The 16,173-nt window shown below is 41.9% G+C and overlaps 1 protein-coding gene across 1 annotated transcript in view; it reads left to right on the forward strand.

Moving 5' to 3' along the window:
* The window catches only part of LOC109518525 (gamma-aminobutyric acid receptor subunit rho-2-like), a gene marked incomplete at its 3' end in the record, with an annotated part of 44,361 nt that extends 33,700 nt beyond the window's left edge, over positions 1-10,661 (forward strand). Inside the window, exons 4-5 of the mRNA XM_019874409.1 lie at positions 6,217-6,440; positions 10,579-10,661. Coding sequence (XP_019729968.1) covers positions 6,217-6,440; positions 10,579-10,661 — 307 coding nt within the window. The remainder of the gene's footprint in view (positions 1-6,216; positions 6,441-10,578) is intronic.
* Positions 10,662-16,173: the final 5,512 nt, after the last annotated feature.

Genomic DNA, 16,173 nt, shown 5'->3' on the forward strand with positions numbered 1-16,173 from the left:
AAAGTGTAGCATATTAACATAGCTGTTTTAACAATGTTTTGTATAAATTATGGCAAAACTTGGACTGCCATGAACTGCAACGTGACAGTGTCCTTACTGAGGCACCATTGGAGGTTAGCATAACCATTCTCTGTATGTCCACTTCAAGCTTGGAGTAAAACTGAGTTATTGCCTGCACGATATCCTGAGCAGCGCATGTTGTCAGCTGGACTATTCCACCAAACACAGTTTTATGATTGAAACTATTTTTCTCTCTGTATTTAATGTACAAGACGAGTATTTTGTGCACCGTTATGTCTGTGCTCTTATCTACTATAAGGGTGTGCCAAGGTGCATCTTTAACACTGCACATCGTCTCTTTCGGTACTACAGTATTGCATTGATTGAATCCACAAATTCAAAAGCCTATAGTTTTTACTTCGCCAACTGTCTGGTATACTCACATACTTTGCCATGGGGTCGTGAATTTGTTGGACCGACAGCATTGATGCATTCATTTTAATGGCTTGTACAACATTGTCGATGAGGATTTTTGACTTGCTCCGGGTTGGATTTGTTTACGATTGACAGCTCGTTACTTTTCTCTCGGTCTTTGGCGCTCTCTGCCAATAACGTACCGATCCCCATTCGCATCTTGCATCGTTGTACAACTTTTACTGCATTCAAATAACTTTTGTGCTGAATGTGACGCTTGAGGTAGTCGAGTTTCCATTCGCTCCAGCTTTTCTTCGCTTGCTACTTTAGCTTCGCAACACGTTTTGCAGAGTAGACCTTTCTACAGTGAACAACGTCATGACGTAAATGCGTGAGCGAATCGCGTCAAATAACAACCTGGAACAGCAAATCACATGTTGCACAATACAGAATAATGTATGCATTTATTTTATTTTCAATACTGGTTGGATTTTTACCTTGTGCGCAGCTCAGGTAGTTGGTGCTCAGACACGCAGGGGGCAGTGCGCATTTGCTCACAAACCATGCTTAGAGGGAACAGTGGTAATCAGCATCGTTGTAGCGCCCTCAGGATGCGGCATGAATGACAACACGAAGTCCACGATAAAAATACAGAGTTTATTTCTGGCAACCCGTGAGAACTGGTCCCACGAACATGAAACACATACAAGTGGCATTACATACCAAATAAAAGACAAAACTACGAAAACAATTGATTGTAAAACACACAACATAAAACACACAAACCTCGTGGACTCACACCCATAAGGGGCTAAACTTCAGCCGAAATCCTGCCCGTCGTCGACTTGCCTCAGACGGTAGGTTCTTGACACTCGCGTCTTCTTCCAAATGGCTACACAGAGCTTACAAACATGTTCTTTTAACGTGCGCCAGTAAATGTGCAACAGCAACTAAGGTCGGGTGGACCTTTATTCGCGATAAATGGTTCCGGCCAACAATCGCCACTAGATGGCATCAGGACACCGATGATGAAACTGCTTAACGGGAAATATTGGCAGTAACAGTCGTCGTCTTCATCGTCACTAACATGTTGGGGAGATTCTTGTTTTTCTTCCTCCTTCTGCCCTTCAATGAAGGAAGAAGTAGAGGGCGGAGGTGCAGCTTCCTTGGAGGTTAAGGGTATTGACCGAAAGAACTGATTCAAGAACGATTGGACAGTTTTCCTTTTTGCGGTAGCACTGCATTGCATCATCAATTTGGTTTGCAACCTTCGTACAGCGCTCAACATTTGGGTCCTGTTGCTTGTAGATTGCAAGGGCTTCGTCAATAAAAGAAAACCCCTCTGCCAACAATTTCATCTCAAACTTCTTCATGGGGATTGGTGTGTCATCTTCCCTCTCTGCCTCGACACATTGTTGCGCCTCCAACTCCATGAGTTCTTCGTTCATCAGCTCCTCTCCATGGGAATCCAGCAGTTCTTCGAAGTCCTCCTCCTCCAGGTGTAGGTTGAGTTTCTCACTTAGCCTGACAAGACTGGTAAGGATGATCTTAGTCTCCTTAGTCGAAGCCCTTGAATTCGTTGACGAACTGAGTGCATAGAGGCCCAATGCGGCATTGAGGTTGGCGTTTGAAACCTTACACAATGCTGCATCAGTGTTTTTGATGCAGTTTAGGATATTGTAGGACCTACGGTAGTCGTGCAAGGTGATCTCGGGGTCCGTATCCACTGCCACTAAAGACATCCTGTAGGTCTGTCAGGTGTAATACTTCTTAATAGTGTAAGAACCATTCCTCAAATATGACCAGCATCACCCATGCAGTCGTGTTTGACATCCATTGAACAGGAAGCGAGCTCTTCGTCACACTCTTCAGGGTTTGAGCGTTAGCTGCCCGGTAGACGAACAGTGGCTTCAGCTTGAAGGTCAGCATTTCCACCAAGCATTACGGTTAACCGATCTTAAGCCGCTTTAAATCTGGGCCTGGTTTTCTCTTCACGGCTAATGTGGGGCGGGGGGTTCTGGTATTTTCTTCGAGAAAATATTTTTTTCTACATTAAAAATTTGCTTTGTGGAATAACCCTCCTTTTTGATGATTTCCTTGCTCTCTCGGGGGAAGCGTTCGGCAGCTGCTTTGTTGCTAATGCTGCCTCTCCGGTCACGTGATAAAGATTTGCCCTCTTCTTGAGACCGGCAAACCACCTATGGCTAGCAGAAAAAATGTTTCTTCAGCAGCACTCTGCCCTGCCTTAGCCTTAAGGTCTTTAAAGATGGGTCTGGCCTTCTCCTGGATCAGCATGAGGCTCAATGGAACACACCACTACCGCTGCTTTTCAAGGCAAATACCCAGAAATTTCCCTCTCTTCTTCCTGATGATGGTGGACTGCATTCCCACTGCACTTTTGAAATGCTCCATAATGCGGTCCTTTTGGTTGTAGATGCTACTGATCGTCAAACGATTCATGTTGTATGTCTGTGCCACATTCACATCTCACCAGCATCAAGTTTCTTTATTATCGGCACCTTCGTTTCAAATGAGATGGCTTGCTGTTTTTTCAAAATTCCACTTTCACGAGAAGCTTTTCCCTTTTCACTGACCATACTGGATTAGGGATGCATTGAATGTTTTTCGATAAATCACAACAAAGTTCGTACCACCGCGCCTGTATTTTGATTCCTTAATGGCAAATACCAATATCTGTGTGGTCGTTCTTTCATTTAAGAGAGGGTGATGGCATGAATAAAATAATGATGACAAAGAGATTTAATATGTAATTTTTAATATTTAATAGCAAAGCAATAATTCATACAAAAATCAAGATGTAACGTAATGAGTTGATAATCATCAAAATGTGAAAATGATTACAGCAATTAAAATAAGGAATCAAATAAAATAGTAAAAATATTCTAATAAATGAACAAAGAGCAAGCAAATAAAGCAGTAAAAAGACAAATATTTTTAAATGAGTGGAAAGCTTTGATAATTTTGTTTTGCTGAAATCAAGAGTGATCAGATCTTCAATTACACGAAGCCTAATAATCAAGGTAAATTTGAAATGCAAAGATCCAAGATACTCGATGGGCTCTCTCTTTTATGCAAATAATATTGTTACTATTAATTTTACCTTATCACCATAATTTGATCAAGTCCAAATTAAGTCAAATTAAATCATTCAGGTATGTGGCTTGCACAAAAATCAAAAAGAAAAAAAAAATCCTCCTTTGTGTCAAGTATCTGCACAGTAAGTGCATTTCCTCACGAAAGGGTGAAAGCCTCGAGCCCTCGAGTCACTGCCTTTTATCACCTCTGGGCTTCTTGAAAATTCAAATGATGCAATGGAAATTACAAGACCTTCAGTCAATGTACATTGTGTCATGAAAAATCACTGTTACCTGTGCAACGGGCAGTCACAGCTGGTACATCAGGTAATGGGAAAACCATTGTTACACTACATAATGGGAAATCATTTACACATTACCTAATGGGAAAATTGCTGTTACATTACAGATTGTCAAACCTCTGGTATGCTACGTAATGGAAAATAACAGGGCCTTTGTACTGCATGCAGGAGGTACTGTGTGTGTGTGTGTGTGTGTGTGTGTGTGTGTGTGTGTGTCACTCCATCTGCCCGCTGCCATGACAGCATTTCCTGTTACAACTGTTTATATTATCTAAAAGCTTCCACTGTAACATCATTTTCAAATACATACATATCACTACATCTGCTGCTCACATGTAGCAATAGCTTATGCAATCCAACACATGTATCATATTCATGAGAACAACATGAATATAAAACATTTCAAATTTTTATTTATATATTTTTATTTATATATATATATATATATATATATATATATATATATAAATAAAAGCAGTTAGTGAGTAAATATTCTAATGCATCGAACTAATAGTAAAGCATCAATTTCATTGATCAAGCCATCATAATGCATAGTTACAAAACATCACAACAATTCTAACGCAAGCAAGATCACAACAAATTATATGCTAATAATATAGTGCAATCAACATCACAACAATCATATGTGTGCAGAATTCATAGATCAAATCATATTACATGTTTCTTAAATATCACAGGTCATATGCCTTTCTGGCATGAGAAATTATATCATATGCACCGCGTTTCTATAGACCAGTGGTTCTTAACCTGGGTTCGATCGAACCTTAGGGGTTCGGTGAATCGGTCTCAGGGGTTCGACAGTGTCACAATTCGAACGAATCGAATAATGTTTTTGGATCCCAAAATAGTAGACACCAGACAAAAATTCCATAGCAAAAATGTTTACTACAAAAACGCACCGACAAAGTAGAAACATAAAGCGCTGGTCAAATGAGGACCAGGAAAAGAAAAAACAAAACGATAACCGTCCAAAAGCACTTGCACAAAAGGCAAAGAAGAAAATTAACCCGAGACAAACAAAACAAAATGCAAAGAATCCAATTTACGTAAGCTCAGAACAAAGATGAAAACAAAAACTATACTCACGAACAAAGGAACCCGAGAACAAGAATCAACATGGCTAGAGCGAGGAGTCTAGAAAAAAGGTCACATGAGCAAGATCAGCAGCAAGGCAAACAATCCTCTGACAACCAGTGGCAAGTTTGTAGGTCCTTCAATAAAGAGTCCCTAATTACAAGATTGGCAGCAGGTGTGCAACCCGCAAGTCTGCTCAGCCTGCCAGCTACTGGCGAAGCCAGGAACAGGAACATCACAGACAGAGCCTCTGCCATGGAGGTTAAGACACACCCAATTCAACATGTCAATTCGTTATGACACGCCTGCATGGCTATCACTGGCTGGTTCATTTTGTGCACAATTAAAAAAAAATTACTTTATAATTATTCTAATTGTGTTTAAATTTTTTCTCTTTTTAATGTCTTGAATTTGTAACAAAATCATACTTTTTTTTTTCACGAATGAAGGGTTCGGTGAATGTGCACATGAACCGGTTGGATTCGGTACCTCTAACAAGGTTAAGAACCACTTGTGTAAATTATATTCTAAGTCACTATTTAGATTTTGTTTGGCCAACTCTAGTATGCAAAATTGGAAATTACAATCTAAATTGATTCTCATTCAAATTCCATTTGTGGTAACTATCTTTTATCATTCACACCTCACATATGGGCTCTTAGGCCTCAACACAATCTGACAAAGCTAACTCTACTCATAATAAACATTGTCAAACTTTACATAGCAAATAAATAGCATAGCTAGCCGTGTAAAGTGAACACCAACAACGGAACATTATTTTCACACACAGCTGTTGCATATCTTCGCCTGAGCGTGTCTGAATAACATCACGCGTTTTGTAGCTTTGCATGCTATTGGTTCAACTGACCTAGGCGGCTACTGCGTTTGAATGCACATTTAATGAAACTTAAAACATGATTTTGAAAAAAAATGTATGTTTGAATTACGAGTGCTAACAAACACAATATGATACTTCGAAAGTGAAAAGATCCAGGTTCTCCCTCCCCAGGGATCATTGGTCCCAAAAACGAAAGTAGATATGCAGCCTCAGCCCGCCGCCTGAAAAGGAGCAAATAATTCTAAATGTCAGTGATTGTTGTGCACATTGTGATTTCCGTCTTCTTTGTTGAATTCTTTTCAGTGATCATAGGTCTGATGTTGCAGTATTAAGGCCCTGATGATACTTTGTGTCTGGAATGCCCGATTTAAATAAAGCTGCCTTGCCTTACTTCGAACAATATTTGCTGGAATGGTTACTGACTCTGCATTGTTAATGTTCTCTGGTTCACTTTCATATCATCTTCCAACAGGACTTTACCATGACACTGTACCTGAGACATTACTGGAAAGACGAGCGTCTGTCATTCACCAGCAGTACCAACAAGAGCATGACATTTGATGGCCGTCTGGTGAAAAAGATCTGGGTCCCTGATGTATTCTTTGTCCACTCTAAGAGGTCTTTCATCCATGACACAACCACAGACAACATCATGTTGCGTGTCTTTCCAGATGGTCACGTGCTTTACAGTCTCAGGTGTGTATCAAGTCATCAACAAACACATTTATTGATTTGCTTTATGTTCATCTGTCACAGTAGAATTGAACCCTTTCAGGTTACTACAGTGGACAGCTTATCATGTTATCAGGTTACAGGGTGCATAAGGTGATGATAGTGACTGGAGATTACAAGTTATGAACCCTTAAAGCAAAATCATCAATGGATAAAAAAATAAATCAAATTAAACACTACACAGAAAGGTCGAGTGATTAGCGCGTCGACCTCACAGTGCAGAGGTCGTGGGTTCGATCCCTATTCTGCCCCCAGTAATTGTATTACAGTGTAGTGCAGTGCCCCTAGTGATGGAAGTATTGTATTACAGTTCAGTACAGTGCCTCTGGTGGTGGAAGTAGTTAGAACCACCCAAAAAGTCAGTGGGGTAGACATTTTGACACATAACAGTGGAGAGGTGCGATCACATCCACTTCCATCCTCTTTCTTTTGACACGTTCAGGCACAATCTCTAAGTACATTTACACAGTTGTACATACTACTCTTTGTTGTGCAAGTTATTTATTGTCATATATAAGTATTTCATCAATGAATCTCTGTAAATACTTACCACGGTATTGTTAAATAAGCTAGAGAATAGGGCTGTTACATGAGTGGCGAATGTCATTTCATATGTATAATGGGATGCTACACAAACATTCGTGTTTTTGTTTGTGTCAAGTTTTACAAGAAAGACTTCCATAAAAATACCAAACAGTGGATTCTCGTCTTCGTTTTTTTTATTGGAAGATTGTTTAGGTCGCTGTCTACGCCAAGCTCTCCTGTCAAACGCATGGCTAGGGCAGAAGAATCCCAGCTCCAGCCTTCCTGTGTGGAGTTTGCATGTTCTCCCCATGCCAGTGTGGGCTTTCTCTGGGTACTCCGGTTTCCTCCCACATTCCAAAAACATGCATGCTCCTCTTCTTGTCCGCTTAAAGTAAAGTCACTACCGCCCACATACAGACACGGTGAACACGCACGAAACAAGCGGCGCATCACATTCGGTCTGAAGTAGTGTATTGGCGGATGACACACGCAAGACAGGCTGGGTGTCTTTCTGTCAGTCATTTGTGAAATGTGTGTCTGTCGGTACTTGACCCGGTTAGGGATAATAATTGATTTCCACGATTGTCTCTCATTTTCTTGTATTCCTGATGGACTCTTGTACTTTGCGCGTCCAGTCTTTGGCTGTTTATGAATACCGTTTCTTGACTGTAAATACTTTAAATACTACTGTTATCTATGTGTTTGAGTGTTTCTATCCTATGTATACAGTATTTCTGTTGTTGCCGTATTTATTCCACTGTGGCTCCCTCTACCTCTTTGAGTATGTTTTTGTATGCAACTTGTTTGTTCACGTTGACCTTTTGTTTTCATTGTTTTGATTTGATAACTTTGTGTCTCATGTTTATCATGCACTTTTGGTTTACCAAATTCTGCAAAGGTGGGCATTCCGTCAGTACTGATGAGAAGTACATCAGTCCTTCACTGATAGATGCCTGTTTTCCTGACGATTGACAAATGATGGGAAACGACAGGAAAAAAAATGACGTACTCAACAGTGTGAACCTTTGTGGTTGGGGTTTTCTGTTCTCTCTGGTCATATCTATTTTTGTCTTGTGAAGCCGCTGAAAGTGTACTGATACACTCGCCTGAGTTCTGCACAGGCAGCGTGGGATCAGTTCCCACACAGTGACAATGTGAATGTCGGTGTGTATGGTTCTTCGTCTCAGTATGTGGGCTGCAACTGGCGACCACTTCAGGGTGTAGTCCGCCTTCCGCCCAAAGTCAACTCTCCACCATCCTGTTCAGGATAAGTGATGTTGAAAATGGATGGATGGGTGGATGGATGGGTGGATGGATGGACTTTGTTGTGTGTTCGTTTGCGGGGCTACATTGAATATGATTCTTTGCGCTTCCTGTCCAGTGGGTGGTGGTATGCACCAAAGAACTGTAATCAGCCAATGAAGCAAGAAGAAGAAGAAGAAGAAAAAGGAGAAGAAGAAGAAGAAGAAGCAGCAGTGGCAGACGCAACAGATGACGAGGATTTAAAGACAGGAGTAAATGTGCAAGCTACTTACATTGGACTTTACACTTAACCACAATGCTGGATTCTGGTTCAGGTAAGCCATTCTAAACTTTGCAGGCAGTTACCAGTGTGCTCCTGGTGAGTTTACTTTTACATAGTGATGGGATGATAATACCTCAAGGAGTGTATTGACCCACTTCACAAACTGTGTCAGCACTGTATTGACACTGTGTTGGTCACCCAATAGTGACCCCTGCAGTAGTTATAAAATCATTGCAGGTAAAGAAATTCCTTGTTTGTGTAAATGCTAAACTGAGTTGGTATGTAAAATACAGCAAATTTGAGCTACAATTCAGATTTTTAACTTATATCGAAAATTTTGGTTAAATCATGTGAAATAAAAGACAAAAGTGATTAGTTTCTGAATTTTTATTGAGGAACAAAAGTTTTTGGAGTGTCTCTGCTCCAAGGCGATTTCTCCTCTTCGACACTAGCTCTCCAGCCTCAGAAAATACTCTTTCACATGGTTCAGATGACGATAGTGAGCAGAGAGTTTTAAATGAAAGTTGATGCAGATGTGGATATGTTTTCTGGTTCCATTTCCAATATTGTAAAGGGTCTTGGTTTCTGGGTGTGTTTGCTTCTGCGGCAGCGTTGGACTTCAATTATGGAGGATCTCGCAATTATAAGATAAAATAAATAAAGTGACTGTAAGGCTCTTTAACTCAGTGTTTTTCAAAGTTTTTTGAGCCAAGGCACACTTCTTTCATTGAAAAAAAATTTGCGGCAAATGTGAACACCCCCCCCCCAGCTTATTTTAACAATTAACGTGTTATATTGTTACTATAACCGTTTTTAACATTGAAGAATGACGTGATAACAGTTTGAATTGGAATCAAATGAACACAAAGAAAACAGTATTTTATCATCTTTCATATTTATTGTTCACCCTCATCCTGCATTCATGCGTCACAAATTCGCTTGTGTCTCGTCGAAACACAAGGCAATTGCCTAGCTGTTGCTGCTCCCTAGCGGTATGGGAGGGTACTACATGATTACTTTCTAGGCGAAAGACCACACAGGCATACAAATTGGATATTTTCCCGCGGCACACCTGACAATGTCTCGCAGCACACTGGTGTGCCGCGGCACACGGGTTGAAAAACACTGCTTTAACTGACTATCATATGTATAACAGGTCATTCACTTGATAAACTGATAAAGTGGGTGCAATGCGCCACCGTTAAAAAAAATGTATATAACAGTAAACAATGCTCAAAGGAGAAAAAGATTTACCAAGATCAAAATTGTTCCACACTCCGGAAAACTTCTTAGAACGATCCATAATTTCGCAAAACTCCAGCCAACAAACCCACGACATGCTGATACAATTTGTGTCCTTATAAACACACTTTGGCGCAGCATGTTCAAACGATTCAGTTCCTGTATTGGTCACGTGATTCTTTCTTAAAGCAATACATGCACTGATGCGGGGTTTCACTCTTGAGCTCTCGGCACTGTGCTGACACACCAGTGTCGCTCATCCCATCACTGCGTTTACAGTCCAAAAAATGATCGAATAAGTGTATGTGAAATGTAATTTCGTGTATGCGTGTGTGTGTGTGTGTGTGTGTGTGTGTGTGTGTGTGTGTGTGTGTGTGTGTGTGTGTGTGTGTGTGTGTGTATGTTTGTGTGTAGTTCTTTGGGCAACCAACATTTGATGTACACATACTGATAGTACACTCTATTTACTTTTGTAATTTTCATCTGTTTTTCATCTGGTGGACTATGATGTTTTTTTTTTTTTTGGGGGGGGGAGGGTGGTGTTGAACAGACTGGCGGACTGAAATAAGTTGGTTCAGTTTGAAAAGAGATGGACCGATGATGACTGGTGGATTGGCAAAATTTTGTAAAATGTCCAATTCTGAAATTATCTTTGATTCGTGTTTGGTTTTTTTTTGTTTTTTTTTTAGTCTGCTTTTGGATCCAGGGTTCAGTAATAATCCTGTATTATGATTAATATTATCTCTGACAGGTTCAAGTAATACTGAAGAATGTGTGCAATGACATGATTGTCCTCTTGATGTCTCTTAGAGTCACAGTGACTGCGGCTTGTAACATGGACTTCAGCCGATTTCCTCTGGATTCTCAGACATGTTCTCTGGAGTTGGAGAGCTGTGAGTTGAACATCATTAATCGCGTCGTCATACATCTGTTCACCGATCAACCACCATCATCATCTTGACTGTTTATTCTGTTCAGACAAGTGGGGGGTCAGGGATCAAGCTACCTAATTAGGAGGAATGTGTTGTGCAATTACTTTGCCTTTAAATGACTCACTCCCTGAAATTGGCACTGAATAAGTTGCGATGAAATCTACTTGTATTATTTGTTTTCTTGTTGAGATTTATTGATGAGCAGAAGTGTCAAACTCCTTTTTGTCGTAGGCCACTTTGGAGTTACGTCTTCCCTCGGAAGGGCAGTCTGACAGTGAAACCATAAAAATGTCTAATTGTCTCATCACATTTATTACTTGTACATAAATTAATGGATTGCTAGTTTTGGAAACAGTCAACAATAATAGTCTGTTCAATTATTTTTCAAGTGACTGTAAACGCAATTATTGTTCAAGTGACTGGAACAGTGTAACTAAATTATTGCAAAATCTCAACGTAATTTATTACACCAGAATTTAACATTTAGGTAAATTTTTTTTTAGCAAGGATCAAGCAAGTTGACACACATGCTTTTATGTCGGACGGGGGGGGGGGGGCACATAAAATGGTGTTGGTGGGCCAGAGCTGGCCCCCGGGCCTTTGGTTTGACACCTGTGAGCTAGAGTGTGTTACTGCGTGACAGATACAGTATAGGACTGGAATTTGAATTCCATCCAATGACATTTTTTAGCAAGTAGAGTATAAGAATCATATGAAATATCAAAAAATATATATAAAAAAAATAATGAAATATGTAAAAAAAAAACAACAACAAAAACCCAACCACAACACTATTTAGGAAAGTAACCATTAATTACACGTGCAGTGATGGTGGCATTTTAGCACTCATTAAGCGTCTGCATACTCACAACATAGCTGGTTCTGCCATGGCATCTCCCTTCTGCATTTGCCACGTGTATTTGTAGCAGTCAACACACAGTATATTAGCATGATTGTTCTTCAGTGGCTTTCAGTTTTCGCAAAGGTGACTCAGCGGCCTGATTAGTCCCTTAAGGAGACAGAAGAGCAGCCTACGATTTTCAAGAAAAGGAAGGCTACATTTAATCGAGAGGACAGTAATCCCTCGTTTATCGCGGTTAATGGGGACCAAAACCACCCGCGATAAACAAAAATCCCCGAAGTAGCGTCCAATTAACATAAACAGGTAAAAAAAAGATGTATATATTTTTTTAAGTCCGCAAACGGTCTGTGAGAAGCTGCAAGACAACAGCGAGTCACATAGAGCAACATATACAGTACTGTACTCCATGTATATGTAAAAAAAAAAAAAAAAAAAAAAAAAAAAATTCATATGTTTGAAAAAATCCGCGATGCACTGAACCCGCGATAAATGAACCGCGAAGTAGCGAGGGATCACTGTATCAGGAGTCCTACTTAAAATACAGATGTATCTCAAGCGGAGACTCCCATGGACCAAGCCCTCTCTGCAAATTTCCCCAGTGTGGGACAAATAAAGGTTATCTTATCTTAATATGCGGCAATGGTGAGTCGTATTTTTCATGCACTTTTTTATTTGCGGTGTATCTTATTTTGAAGACACGTTTAAACATTACCATAGTGACCAGAGAGCGTTTTGTGTCATGATTCGTGTTAATTATTATATTTTGAAAAATCACAGTTTTCATGCAGGTCATATCATATTATTAAATTGTCTTTGTCCGGCACACCTTAAAGGCTGGTCCCTGAAAATATTGTCTGACTTTAAATCGGTCCATGGAGCAAAAATAGGTTCGGGACCGCTGCCTTAAAATATACCTGTAATTCTGCTAATCATCATAATACAATGTGTGCCTTGAACAAAACGACTGGATGTGACTTAAGTTTGTGCAAATTGTTTAGATTTTTTTTTTTTACGATATATTTATATTAGGGGCGGCCCGGTGGTCCAGTGGTTAGCGCGTCGACCTCACAGCACAGAGGTACCGGTTCAATTCCAACTCCGGCCACCCTGTGAGGAATTTGCATGTTCTCCCCGGGCCTGCGTGGCCAGGTCAGGTCAGCTTTTATTGTCAAATATGCTCTATGTGTAACATACAGCACAGATGAAATTACTTTCCTCTCTCAACCACAGTGCAAACATGTAGTGCATTGAACACACACAGCTAATATTTACGTTAAAATTTCGTAAGACATAAATATATAAATATGTTGAATAAAGATAAACAAAGAGCAACAACAGACAACCAAGGGCACTTGTGATTATTGCATATTGGTAGTGACTTGTTTTAAGTCCAATAATCGGATGTCAGATGGGGAGTTTAGTCTCTTGACCGCCTGGTGGAATAAACTGTTCTTGAGCCTGGTGGTTTTAGCAGAGAGACAGCGCAGTCTCCTCCCCGACGGCAGCAGGTCAAAGAGTCTTTGAGACGGGTGGGTGGGGTCACCTGCGATCTGGGTGGCTTGGCGGGTCAAACGAGAGTTGTAAATGTCCGCGAGTGGAGGAAGGCAGACATCAATGATCTTCTCAGCCGCTCTCACAACGCGCTGCAGACTCTTTCTGCGGGACACAGTGCAAGCGCCGTGCCACACGGTGATGCAGCTGGTCAAGATGCTCTCAATGGTGCCTCTATAGAAAGTCTGCAACATGGGGGGCGGGGCTCTTGCTCTCCTCAGTTTGCGGAGGAAGTACAGGCGCTGGTGGGCTTTTTTGGCCAGTGAGGTAGTATTTAGGCTCCAGGTCAGGTCTTCAGAGATGTGCACACCAAGGAACTTGGTGCTACTCACCATCTCCACTGCGACACCGTCGATGGTCAGCGGAGCATGCTAGGTGTGTATTCTTCTGAAGTCGACAACAATCTCCTTCGTTTTTTCCACATTCAGGTGGAGATTGTTGTCTTTGCACCACATGGCCAGCCTGCTCACCTCACTCCTGTAGATTGTCTCATCGTTGTTGTTGATGAGACCCACCACAGTCGTGTCATCTGCAAACTTAATGAAGAGGTTCATGATGGTGCTGGAGGTATTTTTGTCTACCTGGACTGCCTGTGGCCTCCCCGTCAAAAAGTTCAACAGCCAGTTACACATGGAGGTGTTGAGCCCCAGGTGGTCTTCTCTGGGTACTCCGGTTTCCTCCCACATTCCAAAAACATGCGTGGCAGGCTGATTGATCACTCTAAGTTGTCCCTAGGTGTGAGTGTGAACGTGGATGGTTGTTCGTCTGTGTGTGCCCTGCAATTGGCTGGCAACCGGTTCAGGGTATCCCCTGCCTACTGCCTGAAGACGGCTGGGATAGGCTCCAGGTCCCCCCTCGACCCTTGTGAGGATAAGCGGATCGGAAAATGGATGGATGGATATTTATATGAAGAGTAAATTAGATTTTGACGGTGGTGGAAAATTGAGGTCTGAACAGGCGTGGTAAGGAGTGGCTACGAGCTGCAGCCAGACTCTCTCGTGAGATGGCCAATCCCTGTAAATATTCAAATACCAGCGCGACCCTTCTCCCCGCTCTGAAAAAAGCTTGCAGAGTACACACAAAAGACACTTTTCCATTGTACCGGTTCCACACCAATTTCGCTTTTCCATTTGACTTTTTTCTGGCTATGTGGTGACAACCCCTTTCCAGAACCATCTCTGACGAGGTTCGAAAGAGTTCTATCGTCACTGTTCACTGATTGGCCATCAGTGATGCAGCAATGTACTCACTGCACACGGTCAATTCCTGGTTTTAGCCAAGCTGCCATCGCTATGGTCACAAAATATACTACAACACAGTACAGTGATTGACAACAGAGATGAACCATCCATCCACACATCCATCCATTTTCTTCCGCTTATCCGGGGTCGGGTCGCGAGAGCAACAACTTTAGCCGCGAAGCCCAGACTTCCCTCTCCCTAGCTACTTGTTGCATCTCTTCTTGGGGGATCCCAAGGCGTTCCCAGTCCAGCTGGGAGACATCGTCTCTCCAGCGTGTCCTGGGTCATCCCCGGGGCCTCCTGCCGGTGGGACATGCCTGAAACACCTCATCAGGGAGGCATCCAGGAGGCGCTTAATCAGATGCCTGAACCACATCTGGCTCCTCTCGACGTGGAGGAGAAGCGGCTCCACTCATAGCTTGTGACCATAGGTGAGGGTTGGAACGTAGATCGACCAGTAAAGTGAGAGCTTTGCCTTTTAGTTCAGCTCCTTCTATACCACAACAGACCGGTACAAAGTCTGCATCACAGCAGACGCTGCACCGATCCACCTGTCGATATCCCGCTCCCTCCTGCCCTCACTCATTGGGGCAGGATCTCATGCCCAACCTGGAGAGGGCACTCCGCCCTTTTCCACCGAAGACAATTGTTTCAGCTTTGGAGGTGCTGATTTTCATCCCAACCGCTCCATAGGAAGCAATTCAAGTTCCTGGAGTGGTCTAGCTAGTTTCCAGACCTGAATCCAATTGAAAATCTTTGGACAGAGCTGAAAAACCATGTTGCCCAACGACAGCCTCGAAACCTGAATGCTCTAGAGAAGATCTGTACGGAGGAGTGGGCCAAAATCCCGACTGCAGTGTGTGCGGACCTAGTGATGACCGATAGAAAATGTCTGATCTCTGTAATTACAAACAAAGATTTCTGGACCAAATATTGAGCGCTGTTCATCTGATGTAAAAAATACTTATGTCATGCAATAACATGCAAATTATTTCAAAATCATCAACTGTGATTTTCTGGATTCTGTCCCTCATGGTTAAAGAGTACCTTTCAGTGAAATTACAGACCCCTACCTGCTTTGTAAGTCAGAAAACTTCAAAAATCATCAGTGTATCAAATACTTAATGTAAATAACTGTCGTCACAGCCCTGTTCACCTCGGTGCCCGCAGCCAGGGCTGTAGAGTCTGTGAGAAAAAAACTTTTAGATGACAAAACGCTCGCTGAAAGAACTAAACTTTTGCCGGAACACATTTGTGAACTGTTAGAAATATGCCTCAACACAACTTACTTCAAATTCAGGGACACGTTTTACCACCAGGTCTTTGGATGTGCCATGGGATCCCCTGTGTCTCCCATTGTGGCTAACTTGTACATGGAAGAATTTGAAAATTTGGCATTGTCTTCATACAAAGGTTCCCCACCAAGCCATTGGTTTAGATATGTGGATGACACCTTTGTCAAAATCAAAACAACGGAAGTTGAGGGATTCACCGAACACATAAATAATCTAGACGACAGCATCAAATTCACCAGAGAAGACGCAAAAGACAACGCACTGGCCTTTTTGGATTGCAAGGTCAGCTTAGAGCAGGACAGAACACTTAAGGTTGGGGTCTACAGAAAACCCACGCACACAGATCAGTATTTGCATTTCAACTCCAATCACCCACTGCAACACAAGTTAGGTGTAATAAGAACACTTGAACACAAAGCGAGCCAAATCTCCACCAACACCAAGTCGAGAGAGAGTGAGGTCAAACACATTGAGAGGGCACCGTCAGGGTGTAGCTACCCTAAATGGGCCTTTGGCAAAGTTAG

This window comes from Hippocampus comes, unplaced genomic scaffold, assembly GCF_001891065.2.
Source record: "Hippocampus comes isolate QL1 unplaced genomic scaffold, H_comes_QL1_v1.1 scaffold391, whole genome shotgun sequence".
NCBI classification, from domain to species: Eukaryota; Metazoa; Chordata; class Actinopteri; order Syngnathiformes; family Syngnathidae; genus Hippocampus; species Hippocampus comes.